We start from the raw sequence: 21,287 nt of genomic DNA, 5'->3' as shown, positions 1-21,287 counted from the left end.
CCACACATAATCCAACAGACTCAATCGGGAAGTTGTGCGCTTGGCATTTTGTGTCTCCGCTAAGAACGAAGATTCCACACGACTCTTTGACTCCTCACCCTACCCATCGACCATCGTACTTTCAGCGTCGCCAATTTTCATTTCATCAACGTCCAATCAACCAGACAACATAGTCATCGCTGATTGCATTGAAAATTAGTCAAGATGGTACGTATTTTGCGTTTTCCGATGATTTCTGGCGGTTTGGTTTGGAAGGATAGGGGGATGATGATGATCTTTGATGAAGAAAAGAAAATCTTTTACTGACTCTTCTCTGCTGCCAGGTTCTCGCGGTCGATCTCCTCAATCCTACTCCTCAGTCCGAGGCTCGCAAGCACAAGCTTAAGGTACGATAAAACGATGAATCCGACATCTATAATCTCGAAAACAAGCGAAAGATAAGGACGAAATACTGATGGGTGTGATAATACAGATGCTCGTGCCTGCTCCTCGCTCCTTCTTCATGGACGTCAAGTGCCCGGGCTGCTTCACAATCACCACCGTTTTCTCACACGCCCAGACCGTCGTCATCTGCGCCGGCTGCTCGACCGTTCTCTGCCAACCTACCGGCGGTAAGGCCCGTCTCACCGAGGGCTGCTCTTTCCGACGCAAGTAGACGGTTCATCGATGAAGCCAAAAAAGTGGACGAAAAATTTGAAACGATAGGATGAAGAAGTTTTCCTGATCTTCCGATACGACGACCCTTCTTTCCTCATCAGTGGGATTGATTAGTGAATCGGTCTCTTGTTCTCTATCTTTATCAGAAATGGTGCGAGATGGGGGGCCTGGGCTGATTCGTTGATCAATTAAAATGGTGGCGTTTCTCGAAATTCCGTTTTCTCGTCTTCGTTTCTTTTCTTCCGTCATGTCAACGCCAACGTCAACAATCATCACGACCAGGTCATATGTCATATCGATTGGATGAAATGGACGAAATATGAGATTGTTTTCATGCCATTTGTTTTGTTTACTTGCCTGCTGTTTTTATATGCTATTCGGACACATCACGAAGAAAAAAGAACAGATAGAAGATGGACTCTTGGTTTCGCCTCCAACTCACTTACGCACCTACTACAACGCACGCCTATACCTTCTTCCTCCCCACTGGGAAACTTCACTTTTTTTTATACCACACAAAAAATCTTTACAAATACAAAAAATGTTAAAAAAAGATCTCTCTCTTTCCCTTCATTATTCTGACAGTTACATACATATTATGGAGCGGAGTTCCGGATATCTGGTCGAGTTTCAACATGCCCATTGCTTCCGAATCGTTGGGCATGAATAGGTTTGGATATATTGCATCTACATGAGCATGATCATTATCATAGTTACGAGTTAATGCTAGGACGGTGGATGTTTTACATTCTCGATTCTCAGAACTTCTCGTAGAACCATGCATGCGTAATTGTAGTCAAAATATGCCCCTCGTCTGTCCGCCAGGTGCTCTTGTCTTACTACATATTAGTTAGGAACTAAAGTTGTGCACTTTCTCTGACCGAACAGCGGGTCTAGACTCGGTGGTTAAATATGTAAATATTAATGAATAGCAAGATATCCATTCTAGTCTTCTGATACGATCCATCTCAGGGTCGATAATCTCAAAGCTTTTCCCGACTGTTATGCAGTCTTATGTAGTCTTAAACAAATCAAATCAACTAAACATCCCAATATCGAATTCCCTTTTACCCCCCCTCTCTTTTCGTCCCCGACGCAATCGCATCTCCAAGACATTCGTTATCATTCGATATCATAATCCATAACCCCCTCCCCCTTTTCCTCCACCCAATCACCCACTCATAAAAGGGGTGAGTAGAAAGGGATAGAAAGAGCTAGACAGATCTCTTCTCCGGCCCCAACGCCCTAATCTTGTCCTTGATATCCGGCCCAAAATCCACTGGATTCCCTGGATCACTGCCCGTCATAATCGCCAATTTGCCCGATGTATCGTTGATGAGGGCCGACGTAAGCCCATTGCGACCAATAACGTCCATGATTTGTTTCTTGGCTTCGGCGTCCCCTTCACGCAGCTTTTGGATGTCGATTGCCCTCAATTCTTTGCGGGTGTTGCGGATGAAGTCAAATAGAAAGAAAAGGGTGGGATGGGCGACCGGGGGCTGCATCAGAGGGTGGTTTTCGAAGGCGCTGGTTATCATGCTTTGTTAATATCGGTATATACTGCGAGGTTGGGAAGGGATAGGGTGAGGTGCCGGCATACTCGAGCAATTCACCCATTTGATCGTCCATCTTCTGGGCGTTGAAATCGAGCATGTCTTCTTGACCTTCGGCAGCCATTCTGTTTGATGGTTCTCTTCTAGTAGTGGTAGTAGTACTCTGAACAGCTACTGCACATGTAAATATAAAGTCAACATGAAGGAGGACATTTGAAGGATGATCGACTCCCTCTCGGCACCTGGCAGTGGTGTCGTCAGTTCTAGGTTAGACCCTGGAATACGGAACAAGGTACAAGTGCTTTATTGGGTGAGGGTAATGTGCCTGAAGAAACAGAATTGATCAACCGTGTGTCAACTGATTCAACGATGACGTTGTCGGTCATTGTATTCCGTATGGTATGTAGCAGGTACGTATGAATGTATTGTAATTACGGCCGATGTAATTAATCCGTTATCTTATCGGTGAGTAATCGTGATTGATCCATCTGATACTGAACTCCGACGGACGAATGGATTTCCTACCCAACTATAAGAGTCAATGACCGTCGCATACTACTATTCTCGACTCTCTTCTAAACCAGCGCCCTTTCAGAAACCTATATCCAAACCATCACCATCCTATCGCGCCTTCACCACCCGCCCATATTTCCCTGCTCCCACCATGGCCCCCTCCTCAACAACACCACCTACAACCACCGCCAAATCCCCCCTCAAAATCCTCATGCTCCACGGCTTTACGCAATCCGGCTCCCTCTTCCGCGCAAAAACCGGCGCACTCACAAAAGCCATCACAAAAGCATTCCCTTTGCACACCGTCTCATTCTCATACCCGACCGGTCCCCTGCGGCTGAATCCTTTCGATGTTCCGGGCTACACCAGCAGCAACGACAATGATAAAGAAGTAGAGGAGCCTGAAATGTATGGATGGTGGCGGAGACCCAGCACAACTCCTCCAACCTACAAAGGTATAGAAGATGGATTGGCGACTGTAGCCGCCACGCTCAAAAACGAGGGTCCGTTTGATGGTGTCGTAGGGTTTTCGCAGGGTGCTTGTCTTACGGCTATGGTTGCTAGTCTTTTAGAACCTGGCAGGAGTGACTCGTTCAGTGCAGCAGCTGCGGCACCGGGGGATGGTGTGCAGTTTCCTGAATCGTTTTATCCGGGCAATACGGGGAACCAGCCTCCGCTCAAATTCGCGATTGTGTATAGTGGCTTCAAAGTCGCGGATCCGCGATGGGGTGCATTATATGACGTCCAAAGACCGATTACGACACCTTTGTTACATGTTTTGGGCACGTTGGATGCGCTTGTGATAGAGGCCATGTCGAGAGGGTTAATAGAGGCTTGTGCCGGGGATCCAGAGAAGGAAGGAAAAGTTGTGTTTCATCCGGGTGGGCATTTTGTGCCGAGTCAGAAGACGTATCTTGAAGTTGCTGTGGGGTTTATTAGGAGGTCGTTGGAGGGAGACACAAAGAAAGAGGAGGAAGAGAGGGTCGAGGATATGGATGTGCCGTTCTGATTGATGCCTTGTATAGATTATAGATAAGTATATAGAATAAACTGATGCATTTCTGTTTCGCCATATTATACATATCTATGACTAGTTCTACTCAGCGGCGTAGTTACGCTTTCACCTTCGCAGACTTGGTCGGCTGGATACGAGCCATCATCTCCTCCTTGGTGATCAAATGGTCAATCCTCTCCAACAGACCAAGCAGACTCCTCATATTGCCGCTCCATTCATTCAAGACGTCATCGGCATCCCGGGGCTTGGCAAAGTTGATGACACGGGCAGGACGGTCAATCTTAGCGTAAATGGTCTTTGATGTCACCAAGTCGCTGATGTACTTCTCCGTCTCATCCTCGGTCAAATCTAACAGTTGTGTCAAACGGCTTGTCTGGATGCGAGTGTAGTACTTGGCGATAACGCGCACATTGTGCTCAATCACGCGCTTTCGCAGATCTTGCCATCGTGTGTATGCGTCGGGGTCGTTCGGGTTCTGCTCCTTGTCAAAGACATCTGTGCTGGTAAGATGGGGTCCAAATTTTTCTGCGATTTCGGGCCAGCGCATCAATTCATGCACCGTAAACAATTTCAAAAGACGGGCTTCCGTTGGCACTTGTGACAAGCGGCTATCCTGTTGTATGCGATGAAGCAAATCCGATTGCTCATTGTCGTATGGGGCGAGAACAACGTAGTAGACAATTCGTGCAAGTACCTAGAAGTGAAATTAGATTAGTTTCCTCTCTAACATTCCCTAACAAGACGGATACTCACAGCTCGGAGCCGCTCAGGGTCCTCTTCAACCGACTCAGTATCAAGAACATCCCGGTAGTGCTTGCAAGTGTCAAGGTAGTTATGGTCATGTTTGGCAAGAATAATCTGCTGCTCGTAATAACGGAGCTTCAAATCCTCAACAGACTCATCCTTCTCTGGCATCGGCTCATCCGAAGCGCGCGTCTTCACCCGCTCTTCGTATTCCTTTTGCTCCTTCTCCAACTGTTCAGGGGTCTTCTTGGGTTTGCGTGCAAAGTAGCGCTTATTAATCTTGCGGCTGAGGATAGCCGCCTGGGTCCAGTCGCCTTTCTCAATACACAAAGCAACCTGTTCGAGGATAAACTCGGTCTTTTCTCTCCTAGACATCGAGCCGAATGTCTCAACTTGAAGCTCGCAGAGGATATCGGTGGCTGCGCTGAGGTCGCCTTGGGATTTCTTGATGTGTGATAAATAACGGGTGATGCGAGCTCTTTCGACTTCGACGAAGATCTATTCACGTCAGTATTATCCTGTAGAGAAGCATGCATCGTACACACCTTTCCTTCTGTGACGGTTCGCAGAGTCTCAATCACCGACAGCTTAGTTTCAACGTCTGGAGTATCTTCTAGGAATTCCATAACTTTCTGCACCATCTTCGTCGTCGCTTGCTTGAGCTGGCCATGTTTCTTGGATAGCAAAAGCACCTGGTCGTTAAGTAGGCTCCAGTCGCCGGATTCCTTGCAGATTGTCACGATGGCTACGATGGTTCGGGAGGTGGTTGCGAGATCAGATGCCTATAGTCCCTAGATTAGCATGCTTCTGTATTGGAGCAGCTCATTGATGAATGTTAAGCTTACCTGACGAGCTTGCTTCTCCAGCAAGGACAGCTTATCAATAGCCGCTTGAACATTGCTCTATCATGGACATCAGCAAAATAACACACAAAGTGTCGCTCAGGATATCAAACCTTGGCAAGTTCTTGAGCCTCTGGAATTATCTTGTCTGCATCCTTGCTGAAATCCTTCTCTGGCTTGAGGAGTTCTTTGGACATGATGGCGACTGACGATCCACCGTCGTCTCAACTATCGGCTGATATATCGGAAGAGATGTGTTATCGAGTAATTATGGATCACTCCGGATTAAATGGATCGTGAAGTGAAATATGGTGCGCAAAGCGTGTGGGATGTAGATGGTGAGATGGTGAAGCTGTCTGGCCGGACAAGCTATGGAAGCTGTGCTGAGACGGCAACATCATGTTTGATCACGTGATCTTATTGCGCCAAAGCTTCCGCTTGGATTGGGGTTATTTTAGGGTCGGTTAATAATTGGGAGTGCTTAATCGGAACGTCGGATTCCACTTAGAAACCATGCAGGCAGTTCTGATACACTTGTTAATTGAATAGAGTCATGTACTACTTTGCAAATGACATGAACGGATTCTTATAATCCGTATATGTGCTTCGATACGTACTATATATGCGTTGTTCTGTAGTCATTTCTGGTTGTATAATTCTTCCGGATAACATTTGAATCATTCAATAGACGCATCATCCATAAGCTTCAGACTCTTTTGAAATATCTAACAGTCTATTATACAAAATGAACCTCTTTGCACATGCCTGGATACCTCGAGCGGTTACAAACAACCTTCCAACGCCTCAGCACCCTCGGCTACACAAGCATCGAACTCGAAGGCGAACCACCCTTCTACCCCGTTGACCAAACACGCCGTCTCTTAGCTATTTTATGAGGAAGTCTGCAGAAACTCTGAAGCCTTTTGTCTGAAACTGGCCTGTAACGATGGAATTGTGTCTATAACATGGCTTAAGGATATCGAATACGTAAGATGATCGACCGCTTGCTAAAATAAAACCGAGTAAATAATCAATATGCTTCCTGCTCCTTTTCGACGTTACGTCGCCCCCGTTGAAGTCGTTCAGATAGATCCAATTCTCCCGCGCGTTTGTTAATGTTCGACAAGAAAGCTCCTTTCCCACCGTCTTTGCTCGTTCGAGCGCGAGCCGCTTCATCAGCTTCACGCTCGGCTTTCTCACGCGCATCTGCAGCTGCTAAGCGCTCCCCTCGTACTTTATCCAAATCATTCGCATTCTGTTGCATTGCCGCCAATTTGGCTGCTCGCTCCTCTTCGATGGATTTGGAAGAAGCTTGTGATTCGCGCTGTGGAGGTGCTGGGCGTGGATTGTGGTGCCATGTCTGTCGCCTATCGTTTCGCTCATGGTCTCTGTCCCGGTCCCGCCGGGGAGAGCGATCGCGACGGCGTGGCTGTGGAGAATATGATCTTTCACGGTGCTCACGGTGCTCGCGACGAGGCGATCGCGAACGGCGGGATGTGTGTCTCGAAGGGGAAGGAGAGCGTCGAGATCGAGATTGTCTCACTGGCGATCGGGAACGAGAACCGGATACACTATCGTCGCGGCGTCGCCTATGTTTCCGATCGTCGTCGTCATCATCATAGTCATGTCTTCTCGAACGATGTCGCGATCGTCGATCTTCATCGTCTCGGTGTCGATGTCTATGGCGATGATGTCTGCGTTCCTTTTCTGCAGATCCACTCTCTTTGCCGGCGGCCTGCATCAACTGTCTCCTTCGCACGGGGTCGTTCATCATCGCCTCATATGCAGCCTGCTCCTGTTTCTTAATCGCCAACATAGGATCCTCCCTAATCTTCGCAGCCGTATCTCTCGCCGTATTCGCATTTTGCAAAGCCATGAACGAGTCCTGCGCCGCAGACTTTTCAAGTTTCTGATTCTCCGACCCCTTAATCAAACCATCAATCCTGCGCTTTCCCAGTAGATAACCCTCCATCTCCTCGGTCGTTCCAAGTTGTCCGCTCGAAGGACCCGAATACATCCAATCGACCCGATTCAATCGTTTTTTGCCGCCAGCAGCTTCTTGTAGTTGTTGAATCTCTAGCATTTGTCGCTCTTCCTGTCGCTCTCGCATCATCTGGTCGATACGTTTGCGCTCCTCGAGCGCCTTCTTTTCGGCGAGCCATGTTTTTTCCTGGTTCTTTTGTAGAACGGGATTCCAGCTCTTTTTTAAGTTGAGATCGCCGCCCATGGTGAATACGATGCAGGTTGAATCGAAAGCGAGTTAAATTTGATTCGTGTTGCGGCGTGTAGTTTTATCTCTGCACCGACTTGCTTGAATATGATAGTAGGTAGGGTGGCGCAAATGCTGGTGGCTTGGGCGGAGAACATTAACTCTGCCGGACTAATGCCGACTAGTCCTTATATGGCTAGCGCCTTTATACAGCTTCTAGCCCTAACCCTAAAATATGGCTTTTTGCTCTTCGATTCAACATCTAGAGCTTTTACATAAGTATCTATTGGGTTCAAGCGGTACCAGCCATTGCGTATATATTACTGACAAATGATCGAGGACGGTATTGACAGCAAACAATCGTTGAGGTAGATCGATTCTGCAATAAATGCCGATTTATTTCTCGCCGGATCAACAATCTGCCGATATCGAAGGCATCCATGGTCCGTGCGTATCTGAGCTGCGGAGTAACGATAATTACCACTAACATGCCATCAGTATGCTGTTTGTTGAAGCTCAAGTCAACTTCTTAGCAGCCACAACTATTTAGCCACCAAATCCAGGTTACCAAAACAGTACCTGACTTTTACACAAGAACTGGCTACATAAACACCAACTCAAAATGTCGGACGATGATGATTTTATGCAGGATTCTGGGGAAGAGGAGTAGGCTCCGCAACTCCATTGTTGACATCCACAGCTAACCAGACAGGTACGACTTCGAGTATGAGGGCTCCGATGAAGACGACTCCGGCGATATCGGCATCGAGAACAAATACTACAACGCGAAGCAGATCAAGGCAGATAACCCAGAAGAAGCTATCGATGAGTTCCTAGGCGTGCCAGCCCTGGAACAAGACAAAGGCGACTGGTAAGTCATGCGCCTGATCCTTTTGGTGGTGCATGAGCCGACGAAATTTGAATAGGGGCTTCAAAGGTTTAAAACAAGCAATCAAACTAGAATTCAAACTGGGAAGATACGATGATGTAAGTTAGCAGCAGATAGTAAACATCTACAGTGATAATTCTGACAAAGACGCTTACTAGGCAATTGAACACTACCGCGAGCTCTTGACATACGTGAAATCGGCCGTCACACGGAATTATTCCGACAAGTCAATAAATAATATGCTAGATTTCATCGAAAAAGGCTCGGATGACGAGAAAGCATATCATTGTATGGAGGAGTTTTATCGCTTGACGCTCAAAACATTTCAAAACACAAACAATGAAAGGCTATGGCTCAAGACGAATATCAAACTCGCAAAGCTGTGGCTCGACCGCAGAGAATTTGCGCAACTTACCAAGAAGTTGCGAGAACTACACCGGGCATGCCAGCGTGAGGACGGTACGGATGACCCCAGCAAGGGAACCTACTCGCTTGAAGTGTACGCTCTTGAAATTCAGATGTACGCAGAAACCAAAAACAACAAACGACTCAAAGCACTGTACGAGCGAGCATTGCGGGTGCGATCTGCTGTTCCACATCCAAAGATTATGGGAATCATTCGCGAATGCGGAGGCAAAATGCACATGAGCGAGGAGAATTGGGAACAGGCACAGAGCGACTTTTTCGAGTCATTCCGCAACTATGATGAAGCTGGATCGATGCAACGAATCCAAGTCTTAAAATACCTGGTGTTGACTACGATGCTTATGAAATCAGATATCAACCCCTTCGACTCCCAAGAGACCAAACCATACAAGAACGATCCACGGATATCGGCAATGACAGACCTAGTCGATGCGTACCAACGTGATGACATACACACTTACGAAGATATTCTACGGAAGAACCACGATGTGTTGGCGGATCCGTTCATTGCTGAGAACATTGACGAAGTTAGTCGCAACATGCGGACTAAAGCTGTCATCAAGCTCATTGCACCCTACACCCGGTTCACGTTGAGCTTCATCTCTAAACAGATCAAGATTTCCATCTCAGAGGTGCAAGAGATTCTTGGGTTCTTGATCATGGACAAGAAACTCAACGCCAAAATCGATCAAGAAAACGGCACGGTTGTAGTCGAAAGCTCCAGCGACTCGGAACGTCTACAGGCAGTCCGTGAATGGTCATTATCATTAAAATCCCTCTGGCGTGCCGCACTGAACGACGGCGAAGGCTTCAGGGTCGACGAATCGTCCCTCTCGCAAATGGGGCCCATCCAATCCCCATTCCAGGCGGTGTCAGGATTCGGCGAGGAGAATCGCTCAGTGGGTAAAGGCCGAGGAGGATGGAGGGGTAAGACAGGATATGCGGGCAGAGTAGGAGTAGCTTAGCATGAAGCTTAAGCCAGTTGACACCTACTGCAGTGCAACGATACGCGTTGATGCAAGCATGATAGACGAATGAATGAAATGACAATACTTATCTGACACGGGATCACTGTATGCATTATTTCTATAACATATTATGACATTTCCGGAAAGTCTGCAGACTCGAATCCTGATGTCGAGGACTGTCTACCCAGGTACATGCTTCACTATGTAACTATGTATCTACTAGTGACACATTAGTCTCATCAGGTATATATACATCACACCATCCCATCAAGCATCCAACAATTGGGCCGTCAGCGGAAATGGCATTACTTCGCATCTATACATCCGTCCTGGATACGTAGTTAGTTCTCCAAAGTCCAGGGAACAACCCTGAATGATATGCATATCTACTCCACAAAACCCGATCCTCTTAATATAATATATCGTATTCTAACTCTATATCCCCTTAAACTCAACAACTACTGGACAAAATACATGGTAGTTTAATAGTCCAGTAGCTGTACCACGGAAAAACCATCTAGATACACAGTCCCACTTCGTGTGTAAAAGGCACATGCCCTAGCCCTAATTAGTCGACTTAGTTTGACTGACGTGGCTGTATGTACTACTAGTACTGCAAAGTACATGTACATGAAGTGTCACGATACTCCCTACCTAGCATTTAATTGAATATAAACTTTTCCTCGGCGTATGGAGAGGATACCACTGTGCTTGGTGGGTTTTGGATATGCATGAGGTTGGTAGTTGTCACATACATATACTTTGGAGCTAGTGGGAAGAATGGCTGACTCTTTTTGTGAAGAAATGAGCATCGGTAGAGTTGCTGATTTTTGTTCTTCGATTAAAGAATATATATTCCAGCCCTATCAAGTATATACGTGTGTGCTCAACGTACGATTCGATCTGGTACTCTGGGATAATTTCGCGGCGATTGCAAATTACCCGATCCGGTAAAATCGCGAACCCCCAGGTTTCTAGACTCTCTACTTTGATATTTGACAGGTGCACTCTTCGGGAGAGAGTCAAGCATTCGAGCCGCCTTTTAAGACAAATAGGAATAATCTCGCGCGGGACACTGCAGCCATGACCTTCATTCTGAACACCATCTCGGCGCCCCGTGTTTCATCCATATCATTACTCGCTTACAAGAAAAAAAAAAAGAAAAAAGAAAAAGTAAAAAAAACCCGCGAGCGAGGAAAACCAAGAATAAATTCGAAGTGAAAAGTCCAATATATAACTGTCCGTGCTATTCAAACGTAGTGTAATCATATCGGATGTATCATGCAGTCCAATTCACAATCATCAAATGGGAACTGCCGAGTTTAGGTTCCGATACCTAACGCTTCTTTCCTACATATTTTCACTGGCAAATGTACATTTGGCTAGGCAAGTAGTACTCGATCTCGACGGTCTATCCAAATACCTGCCTAGGGACCTAGAACGGCCACAATCCGGGGATTAACCGTCTCGCCCCCCCTGCCCAGGTTAATTGGTTTATATTAGGCTTAGATGTGTCCGAACCCTGGATTCGCATATACAAGGGACTCGTTTCAGCTGATACTCAGTTCAAATTACCTATTTGATATTATGATCCGGGCCATCGCACATCAATACTATTATCCAGTTAAGGCGCAGGTGTTAAAGCCATTGGTCTGTAGGAATCATGTGCAACCGCGGTAGGACCGATTAATCATCTTGAATTCTTGGAGAACGGTCTTTGCTCAGTTTTGTATTACCACTAAGACTTGTCGGTTATGTCAGGTATGGATGACGGTCGGGAACTATCATAATTATTCTTGGGCTTCTATGGATTGACATCTCTGGGTTCTCAGATGAGATAGTCGGGATCGGACCCCTGGTGATGTAGTTATGTTTAGAGTCAAGTAGTTAGCATCAGACGCGTACTATAATCCCCTGTGAGCATCTAACCGCCAGACCAGAAATGCCGGTATTGCAACTCCCAGGCTGAGGGATCGTAAAGATGCCATTTGCAGGGCTCCTTTATCCGTATAGATTGTAGGAGCTATGACTTCGCCCAGGTGTTTGTGGCTTTCATCGGTGAACGTCGATAGATATTGCATATTGCATGGTCATGCAGGCTGGATTGTGCTAGTGAGCGAGCTTGTCACTGGACGGTCTCGATAAGAGACAGCATGATCATGAGCTGATTTTAAGTGTTTCTACAGAGAAGAAAAAAAATAATGCTGTAGATGTACACTGAAGACGTAATCTATCCGGCCTTCTCGCCCGAACGGCCGTATTACTCGTAATTACAGCGTAACATCTACACTAAATTGGTTCCCCGCCATTGCTCCTTCCTTCTCTTCATTTCCCACTCGGATGGATGAAGTGCTCATGCTTCATCCCATCGATCTGCTTTTTGAAATCTTTTCTTTCTTTCCCTGCAATCTGCTAGGGCCGTTCGGGTTGAAATCTTCCACCGAACCCTGGTCGGTTTAACAACAAGGGGAGAATCACACTGAAACACTGCACCAACGCGGTTGGCAGCATCTACAGCATTTCCATCTTGAGTGTCGTGTCTGTAGCACTGACCTTCGAGCGCGTATCTCAGCTCCGTCCAAGCTACCCTTCTGCTACGTGCGTACGTATTTCCCTGTTGTGTGATATCGAGAGAAAAGGAATCGAGGATATTCGTTAAGTAAGTCTGCTCTTACTCTGATATTTATTTTCTTGCTTTATTTTTTTTTTATTTTTTATTTTTTTTGGTGTTCAACCTGGCGGCTGTCAGCATCAACAACATCTTTCACCTCGCCCCGCACTCATAACGGGCCTAACTGTCTCGAGACTGTTGCGATCTCCAATTATACTATGCCTTGTCACTCCCACGCATGCAACAGAACTATGTCAGACTGCCTGTTCAGCCTTGTTTATCTTGAGATTGTCTCCCCTTTTGTCTATCTACAGTGTCACACTTGTGTATCTTGAAGTTGTGGGGAAGTACATCTTCCGGCTGTTGCGGTTACCTGCATGACATACCTGGTATTCTGTGGTCAACAGTTGGGACGTTGGAAAAGGAACCAAACAGATCGACCAGTCCGTAAAACTAATAATTGAGTCTTGTCTTGCAGAACCTCGAAAGAGAAACAAAAAGTACCATTATCACGGCGAATGTTACTTCTGACTCGGCGCCGATATAATCGCGGTGGAATTACGGGGGCTACACAACTACCAAATCAGCATACGACAAAATATTCTGAGGGATATTGTGTCAATTGAGTAGATTGAAAGCGACGAGTGACTGGTTATCAACGGTGAACTGTGTGCTGCACGGAATCTTTTAGTGTGTCCACGACAATCCAATCCAGGTCGACCAAGTGCCGAGTGCCGCCACTGCGTCTGGGGCTTTGAAGCTACGACCAAGCAGAGATACAGTTCATTCTATTTGATGGACCGGCTAGCCACATGCATCGTGGTCCTTTGAAATTGTTGGCTTGATCAGCAGTTCTAGATTCTACTCGTCCATTGCCTCCGCGCCACGATCCAGGCCAGTCCCACACCGGCTCGCCATTATTTATTGTTTAAAACTCCTTGAACTTGATGATGCTTATTTGAGGTCCGCATTCCCCACTACAGTATCATTTTATCCCAAAATGAAAGAAAATTATCATCTGACAGAACATCATGTCGTTTGTAGTCACTCCTCGATTCAGATCACCGTGGCCGATAAAGAACGAAGTCAGTATTAATGCGATGCAACTCTCTGACACTTCTTTTGCTCGAAATACTTTAGAAAATCAATTTTTCCGTGGAGGATACAAATCATCTTACGTCGGACAAACACTCAACAACTTAACATACGACACCAGTCACAGTTCGGTCTCGTATCCTTTCTATAATATTCCTGTTTATTCCAACCCGCGTACATACGCCATGGAGCCGTTGTCCCGGGAAGAACTGGAACGTTTCCAGAAATTGTCAAATGATTATGAACCCGAAGTACAGGTTAGACTCGTCGGACGACCTTATGCTGTGTTGGTCGTTGACAATTGTTTGATGTTGCAGGGCGCACTAGTATCACCGAAACAGTCCAGTCAAATCATCTCCGCCGAGTACTCGAATGCAGACCCAGCCTTTGTGACCAAGACCAATGTGTGTACCACCTCGTTCCTTGGCCGTGTGTTGACTTAACTTACACTATTAGGCCCTCGCCGTGACGCATCCGTTTACGCGAACTATGAAAGGAGATGGGAACTGTGGCTGGCGGGGTATGAATTACCTTCCCTTTTAGGTTGAATGTTATCTGACCGGTAGTTTGGCCAGCGGTTGCTTTCGGATATTTTGAGAACCTCTTCTTCCTACGCGACACGATCAAAGTCCAGTCGGAGCTTTCGCGGATAAAGTCTATGAACGCTCTGCTCGATCAAGTTGGTCATCAAGAATATCTATATGAGACGTTTGTTGACGCCACGGAAGAGACATTTGGCCATGTGATTGATGCGATACAAAAAGGCGTTCCAGATGAAAGTTTTCTAGTGGACATTTTTAATGACTTTAGTCAATCAATGTCTATAATCACCCATTTCAGAGTGAGACCGTTTATCTTAGTGGCGAAGCGCATTTACTAACAGGCTGCAGCTTCTTACTGGTGCATGGATGAAACTGAACCAGCCGCGTTATCAAGCATTTTTATCTATGCCCGTTGATCAATATTGCGTGACACGTATCGAGCCCGCCAAAACTGAGATCGATGAAGTTGGACTTCAAGCGTTGGTGGACAGTGTTATTGAGGGATCCGATATTGCCGTTGAGATTCTTTATCTCGACCGAAGCCAGGGTGATGCAGTCACTCCCCACCTTCTAACGCCGAACCGACAGAACTTGGCTACTATCAGACTTTTATACCGCCCGTAAGTTTGCTATGCCTCGAGCAGCAAGACCTAGTGTTCTTACTGATAATTGATAGTGGCCATTATGATATTCTGTACTCAGCGGAACCTACTGTTCACATGTCGCCAATAGTCAACTTGCAGTATGGAATGTCCACGGATTTCGCTCTCTGGGATAGCGGCGCTCTCGCATTTGATGCCAATCCACATTTGATGGCAATACCCGGCCTCATGATGGACCCATCAGCATTTCCTTCGGTATCCAGTTCAATGATGGCTTCTCCTCAGCCGCCCCAGTTCTTCCCATCTCCTCCACAACATGATTTTTATTCACCATCCATCAGCCCTCCGGTACCGTCTACCGTCTCCTCTCCTGTTCCTCCGAGCCTCCCGCTTAGTCTACCTACGACGAAATCATCAGATGGCCCGCAAATCCGGCTCAATCCGTTGGTGATGAAACCAAATCTGAGCCATTCACTTCCGGTGACTACTCCATTCAAAAAGTACGTCGTCTAAACCTTGTTCACATTGTTTTTTTATCGATGTTCTGACCTAACATGTCTTAGCTCGCCGTACAATCAAGCTCATTTCCTCAATTCGGATTTCGAGCCTATCCACTGGGAACCGAATGAGGGACGGAAATAGACGACACAGTATATGATTTGATTCAGGAAAATGGAATAGAAAAAAGGGACTATTAGTAATGTCAACAGCCAAAACTCAACACTCGATCCACGATGATCGTCAGCGGAGTACTCCAGTACTCCTTTTCAATGACTTTTTACGAACGAACGAACGAATTATGCTTGATCTTATGTGACAGCGCTTCAGCATTTTTTATTCCTCATCAATTCTGCACGCAAATGAGAGATTATTCAGCTAGTATTGTTAGATGTACCATCGCATTTCTCTTTTGTCCTCTATGCAATCGACGGTCGTAATCTTTGTTCTGCAGTCGTTATGATTGATGTTGTGACATTGCATCTAGCTCGGTATTTGAACAATCGGTGGCTATTATCTCTTCCGTGGTTAATATTATCTTGTTCTTCTCTACGATACTTGATATTTCATGTTGAGAAACGAATGAATGCACTTTTGATATTCTCCTGGTAGTCCCCTGGTATTCTAGAAGATAGTGGGCCCCGAACGGGCCCCCAAGGTTAGCGCAAGGTCCACCCGCTCGGGTCGGCCAGTCAGCTCCCTCTACGGGGCTCTCCTGAGGTTCCATTGTGCTCCTCAACGCATGTGATTGATTCTTGTACTCTCCTTTTATACATACTAGTACATGCATTGTCTTCCTCGTAACTCTTCCGTAGTTACAGAATTCTTGTGAACATCAACTTCAGTCTATAGTCCGATTATGGACTGCGTGTGACTTTACCTGCCCCCAACCCGGAAGATATGGAAGCTGAGATGAAATGTTAGTAATCCCGACCCGTCCGTCCCCCCGCAAATTCCGTCATTGTTTTGTTTACATTCTGTGTTGACAATAAGCTCACTTGCGTGTACAGGACTGAGATCGATGTCCCAGCACGTCTCCGACGCGCAATACTACAAAACGATGTCTTGCTGGTCAAGCGCATTATAAAGAATAATCCGGTGTATTTGGAGAATCCGGATTTTGAGGATGGGAGTAATACTTCTTTGCATCTGGCGGCGATTAAGGGGCATTTGGATATTTTGGTTTGTCCCTCCATACCACCCATACCTGCCTTGGCACAGCGACGTCGAAGAGTGTTGTATTTCTTTGAACGGGGCTAACGAATTTGGTTGATGAAGAAACTGTTATTATCGCTCGGGCACGATTCATGCACACCCAACATCGATCGCACAGGCTATGATTCAGCGCCCGGCATCAGCCTCAACATCGACGGTTCTACCGCCCTCCATCTCGCCGCCGCCCACTCACATCCAGATTGCGTCGACTTACTCTGTCGTACATTCCCACATACCATCGACTGGAACGACAATGAAGGTCGAACACCGCTCATGCTAGCAGCGCAAAGCTCGAATCCCAGCCATGCTCCCGTCAGCACGAATAGTTCCACCCATATCCCTCCTCCAACGGGTCGTCGGCCCCGCGCGGTGTCTACAAATTCGGCAATGGCCTCTGAAGATATCGCTACTATTACGATCCTCCTTTCATATAATGCCTCGGTGATCGCGACGGATAATTTGGGGAATACGGCGCTACATTATGCTTCCGCTTGGGGGAACCTAAAGGCTGTCCGGGCTCTACTTGTTGCTGGAACGCCGCCGTTGTCGCCAAACAAAGCGAATCATACACCGCTCGACTATTCAGTTACGAAGCAGGCGGCGCAGTATTTCCAGAGTATTGTGAATGAGCTTGAGAATAATACCCGATCGGATGATATGAGACCGAACTCGTGGTTGGATCAACAGCAGAAACTACAACCCGCCTTAAAGCTCAATACAGCAGCGGTACGAGCAATCGCGACACCGCCGGACGAATCCAGAGCGGGCGGGACTCGAATGTTAGGCTCTCCCATGTCGTCGCCTGTCAAGAGTAATCGGAATGTAGAGCAGCGGCAGATGCAGTATCCTCACCACCAGCACCAATCGAGTGACACGTCACCTGGGAAGAAGAATCTTGGTGGTCTGAGGCTGGTAATTGATACGGAGAGTGCGGAGTACTCGGATATGGATGATGTGCCTTCGACGGCGAAGAGGATTGAGCGGCCGTCTCTTGATGAGCCAAGGATGGTTCAGTCGTGATGTTGGTTTTTGCATGGTATATATTTGTTCCGGGACATAGCGTTGCTGATTTTGTGCATATTACTTATCTTGAATATACTGTATAATACGAGTAGCAACAGTGAAGAGTAAATAGTGATACAGATCTGGGTTGTAAATTACTGAGAGTAATGGTTGTATCAGCGAATGGCGGGGCTCCCTTTGAGCACCATGACAGCATCCTCGTCTCCGGATCTATGGTACATTACGTGACAGTTACGGCTAGCCCCAAGTAGATGGGTCCCGCCCCTGAAACATCGCTAAAGCAGCTGACGTTGAGATATGGTGACAGTACCTTACAGCTTCCGGTACAGTACAGCAGGTAACTACTCCGTAGTAACACTTGCACTGACAGTTGTAGACGCCAACTTGGAACTTCCTTCAATAAACTCCGCCGGTCAAAGACAATCATCTCTGTCTGCTCTCGTTTCGTTTTCTAACCTATTTCCCTTTCTCCTGCTTCGTGTAAGACACTCGCGTTCTGTCATTCGTGTCTTGGTTTGTTTTGGTCCTCCTCCATGGAGTCGTCATTGCATCATACCCGCCCATCGTCGCTGTGAAGGAAGTTTAGGGACACTCGACACAGATGGGTTCTTTCACCGGCTATGTTGTCATCTACATTCTCGGCGGCGTTACTTTTCTTCCACTCCTTGTCGCCCTGCTGTTCCTTCATGCATATCTCACACTCAAACCAGCTGTGAACCAGGACGACTCGTTATCATCAACGACCGGCACCGCCGCGGCTACTAGGCTATCTAATCAGCAGCCCGGCAACAACAACACCCCCGATAACAATGGCAACGGCATCAACAACGAGAATAAATCACACGCCGGACGACAGAGTTTGTTAACACGACCAAACGACGACCAGTTCAGCCTCAAGAGCGGCACCGATGTCCTCGCCGAAAAATTTCAGCGTGTCCACGAATCGGATGTTGCGGCGGGCTACTTTGCGGTCTGTCGTGAATATGTGCCCGGCGGTGTAAATGGGAAACCACCTGAAAGGACGACGCCCGCTGGGGAGGTGGTAGGCACGGAAAGCCAAAGTCCGAGTGTGTATCAGAGCATGTATCGGAGTATCTTTGAGCGCAAGCCGGCTTCTGCGAGTATTGAGCCTGGGAATAATGGGGGGAAGAATTTCAGGAAGGCGAGGAATGTGTTTTATATCGTTCTCAGGTTTGTTCTCTATCGATTGAGAGAAAGTGGAGCGAACACTAACGGGAGACAGACATGGCCATTTGATGCTTTACGATGACGAGCAGCAGATTGAAGTCCGCCATGTGATTTCTTTGACACACCATGACGTTACGATATACGGTGGTGGAGAGGATATCCCTGAAGGAGAGCTATATGCAAAGCGCAATGCTATTTGTCTAAGTCGAAGGGAAGATTCAATTGCCGATCTACGAGGACTTACGCCGCCATTCTATCTGTTTTGTCAGAGTCAATCTGCCAAGGAGGATTTCTATCATGCGTTGTTGAAGAACCAGGAAAAGATTCCGAACTCGCCTAATTCTCCGCCATCTCCCCAGTTGTATGACGCCAAGGATATTGTCAAGCTGGTGCAGGATCTTCACGCGTCCGAGGATCATCTGCAGACTCGATGGATCAATGCATTGATTGGGAGACTGTTCCTGGCGATGTACAAGACGCCAGAGATGTACGAGTTTGTCCAGACAAAGATCACAAAAAAGATCTCACGAGTCCAGAAGCCGAACTTCATATCCAGTATCGCTTTGCGGAAAATAGATATGGGCCAAGGCGCCCCTTCAATTACGAACCCACGACTAAAAGACTTGACGGTTGATGGAGACTGTACCGTGGAGACTGATGTGAACTACAGCGGCAACTTTCGTATCGAGATCTCAGCAACCGCTCGCATAGACCTAGGTCCTCGAATCAAGGCTAGATCGGTCGATCTTGTTCTTGCAGTTGTACTCAAAAGATTGTCCGGCCATATGCTACTACGCTTCAAACCACCGCCCAGCAATCGCATCTGGTTCTGTTTTGCCACTAAACCCGATATGACCATGACTATCGAACCGATTGTCAGTACTAGACAAATCACGTACGGCATTATCCTCCGAGGTATTGAAAGTCGGATTCGCGAAGTGGTTGAAGAGACACTAGTGTTCCCTTACTGGGACGATGTTCCATTCTTAGATACGGCGTCATTTCCATTCCGAGGTGGCGTTTGGCAACGCGATATCCCCAAGAATCAAGATGGAATTGAGATCCCTGATGAGTCGGAGGCGCGTAATGAATCTGAAGAGACTGCAGATGCTATCCCGGTTGATGCATTAAAGACAAAGGATGAGCGAAGCTGGAGTACGCCTGATTTCATCAAGTCCAATCCTCCGTCTCTCAGGTCCAGTAAGAGCTTTAAATCTATGCCTGTCGACTCCTCGTTGGATGAAGCTGCTGTTTCTTCATCTGTAGACAAACGAAGCAATGCATTGCCAATAGACACGATCAGAACGCGGACATTCTCGAACGTTGCAGAACCCGTCGTGACAGCTGATCATGGAAAAGCGGACAAGGCCGAGGGCGATTCTCCCAAAGTTCACAGACGGAATAGATCAAAACGAGATGCCGCAAGTTCAATGATCGAAATCAAAACTCGCTCGCAATCTAACTCGATATCAAGCACGCCGTATGGATCACCGCCAGAAGGAGATCTTTTGGAGGGCGCTACATTCGACGAACCAACAGATTCGATATTCAACGAAACACTTTCAACCCACGAACGTGGGAAATCAACGCGGCCTAGCTCCTCTAATTCTGAGGCTATGTCTAGCACTGTTTCTCTGGCTCCTTCGACAACTGCTAGCGACGGAAGCAATTTCAAGGGGATATTCGAGAGCAATCGGTCGTTCAGTTCGGCATCTTCTGACAAACGATCCACAACCATCGCCGCCATCGGGACTGCCACTGCAGCAGCTAAGAAATGGGGTTGGAATGTCTTGAACAAGGCCGACCAACGAAGACAACCAGGTGACACAGGTCCCAAACCCGGGACGCCGGAACACCCCATCGGACGTGGAAGACCGCTTCCTCCTCCAGGAATACCGCTGCCACCACCAGAGCGGAACAGTTTTATGTCGAACTCGATCAGCATGCCCCGAAGGAAACCCGTTCCACCACTTCCGGGCCAACCGTTGGAAGAGAGAAAGGGGGATAAACGACCGGTACCACCGCCCCCATTGCCGAAACGAAAGACCGTACCTTTGAAGGACACCGAAATCACCGGATTCGCTGACGAAATACTTGTTGTGGAAGCGCCTCCAGATTCGGAACCAAATAGTCCTGCGGTAGCAATTACTCCACCTCAGCTGCCAAAGATACCGATGCCGGAAGAGACTGCCCAAGTTGATAATCATAATGAGACCAGCGACAATAATGTTGACGAAGATGACGATGCTCCTTGGGACTCGGGCTTTGAGCGATTTTCTGGCTCTTCAGAAGATATCGACACCTCGTCAATAGCATCCAAGTCGAAGACTAAGCCCAGCATGGCGGGTACAGAGACTATCGACAAGTCCAACAATAGCCGAACTCAATCTCAGGAAGACCTTCTCTTATAACCAATAAAATAATCGGACTAACGAGCATGTTAAACCGCTTATACTCTACAATCCTTTTGTATCCATTTTGATTCAAGCACATAGCAGATCAGGTCATCTGCAGCGGGCGTTTTTGGGTGGGAGGAAGAGATCCAGCGGCGTTTGTATGTCTTTTGCTCTTTTGCTACTTGATACAATCAATCCTATCACAAGATCAACATATCATGAATCTATCGAATGTAAATACTGTAGTCGTACAGACCAGCATAGCCCATGCCGAGACCCGCAGAAAGCGCTCTGATTGGCT

At 47.1% G+C, this 21,287-nt stretch overlaps 9 protein-coding genes across 9 annotated transcripts; 6 read left to right on the top strand and 3 right to left on the bottom strand.

The window, feature by feature from the left end:
* Positions 1–204: 204 nt before the first annotated feature.
* Positions 205–655, top strand: EYB26_008918 (uncharacterized protein; the record flags this gene model as incomplete). Its single annotated transcript, XM_054268169.1, has 3 exons — positions 205–207; positions 324–386; positions 473–655. The coding sequence occupies 3 exons, from the start codon at positions 205–207 to the stop codon at positions 653–655; spliced, it is 249 nt and encodes an 82-aa protein (XP_054124144.1).
* A 1,216-nt stretch (positions 656–1,871) lies between these two features.
* Positions 1,872–2,334, bottom strand: EYB26_008917 (uncharacterized protein; the record flags this gene model as incomplete). Its single annotated transcript, XM_054268168.1, has 2 exons — positions 1,872–2,184; positions 2,258–2,334. 2 exons carry the CDS (start codon positions 2,332–2,334, stop codon positions 1,872–1,874), a joined length of 390 nt encoding a protein of 129 aa, XP_054124143.1.
* A 540-nt stretch (positions 2,335–2,874) lies between these two features.
* EYB26_008916 (uncharacterized protein) lies at positions 2,875–3,732 on the top strand (the record flags this gene model as incomplete). Its single annotated transcript, XM_054268167.1, has 1 exon — positions 2,875–3,732. One exon carries the CDS (start codon positions 2,875–2,877, stop codon positions 3,730–3,732), a length of 858 nt encoding a protein of 285 aa, XP_054124142.1.
* A 103-nt stretch (positions 3,733–3,835) lies between these two features.
* EYB26_008915 (uncharacterized protein) lies at positions 3,836–5,521 on the bottom strand (the record flags this gene model as incomplete). Its single annotated transcript, XM_054268166.1, has 5 exons — positions 3,836–4,432; positions 4,492–4,980; positions 5,028–5,264; positions 5,328–5,384; positions 5,438–5,521. 5 exons carry the CDS (start codon positions 5,519–5,521, stop codon positions 3,836–3,838), a joined length of 1,464 nt encoding a protein of 487 aa, XP_054124141.1.
* Positions 5,522–6,354: 833 nt separating this feature from the next.
* Positions 6,355–7,551, bottom strand: EYB26_008914 (uncharacterized protein; the record flags this gene model as incomplete). Its single annotated transcript, XM_054268165.1, has 1 exon — positions 6,355–7,551. The coding sequence occupies one exon, from the start codon at positions 7,549–7,551 to the stop codon at positions 6,355–6,357; it is 1,197 nt and encodes a 398-aa protein (XP_054124140.1).
* Positions 7,552–8,155: 604 nt separating this feature from the next.
* On the top strand, positions 8,156–9,813 carry EYB26_008913 (uncharacterized protein; the record flags this gene model as incomplete). The annotated part of the gene is made up of 4 exons (XM_054268164.1): positions 8,156–8,199; positions 8,246–8,404; positions 8,460–8,520; positions 8,581–9,813. The coding sequence occupies 4 exons, from the start codon at positions 8,156–8,158 to the stop codon at positions 9,811–9,813; spliced, it is 1,497 nt and encodes a 498-aa protein (XP_054124139.1).
* Positions 9,814–13,707: 3,894 nt separating this feature from the next.
* Positions 13,708–15,308, top strand: EYB26_008912 (uncharacterized protein; the record flags this gene model as incomplete). Its single annotated transcript, XM_054268163.1, has 7 exons — positions 13,708–13,779; positions 13,840–13,926; positions 13,979–14,042; positions 14,098–14,363; positions 14,413–14,684; positions 14,741–15,166; positions 15,230–15,308. 7 exons carry the CDS (start codon positions 13,708–13,710, stop codon positions 15,306–15,308), a joined length of 1,266 nt encoding a protein of 421 aa, XP_054124138.1.
* A 773-nt stretch (positions 15,309–16,081) lies between these two features.
* On the top strand, positions 16,082–17,399 carry EYB26_008911 (uncharacterized protein; the record flags this gene model as incomplete). Its single annotated transcript, XM_054268162.1, has 3 exons — positions 16,082–16,104; positions 16,175–16,346; positions 16,443–17,399. 3 exons carry the CDS (start codon positions 16,082–16,084, stop codon positions 17,397–17,399), a joined length of 1,152 nt encoding a protein of 383 aa, XP_054124137.1.
* Positions 17,400–18,003: 604 nt separating this feature from the next.
* Positions 18,004–21,001, top strand: EYB26_008910 (uncharacterized protein; the record flags this gene model as incomplete). Its single annotated transcript, XM_054268161.1, has 2 exons — positions 18,004–18,593; positions 18,646–21,001. The coding sequence occupies 2 exons, from the start codon at positions 18,004–18,006 to the stop codon at positions 20,999–21,001; spliced, it is 2,946 nt and encodes a 981-aa protein (XP_054124136.1).
* Positions 21,002–21,287: the final 286 nt, after the last annotated feature.

The sequence above is a fragment of the Talaromyces marneffei genome, chromosome 7, assembly GCF_009556855.1.
Source record: "Talaromyces marneffei chromosome 7, complete sequence".
NCBI classification, from domain to species: Eukaryota; Fungi; Ascomycota; class Eurotiomycetes; order Eurotiales; family Trichocomaceae; genus Talaromyces; species Talaromyces marneffei.
This window is presented reverse-complemented; position numbering and strand designations above follow the sequence as displayed.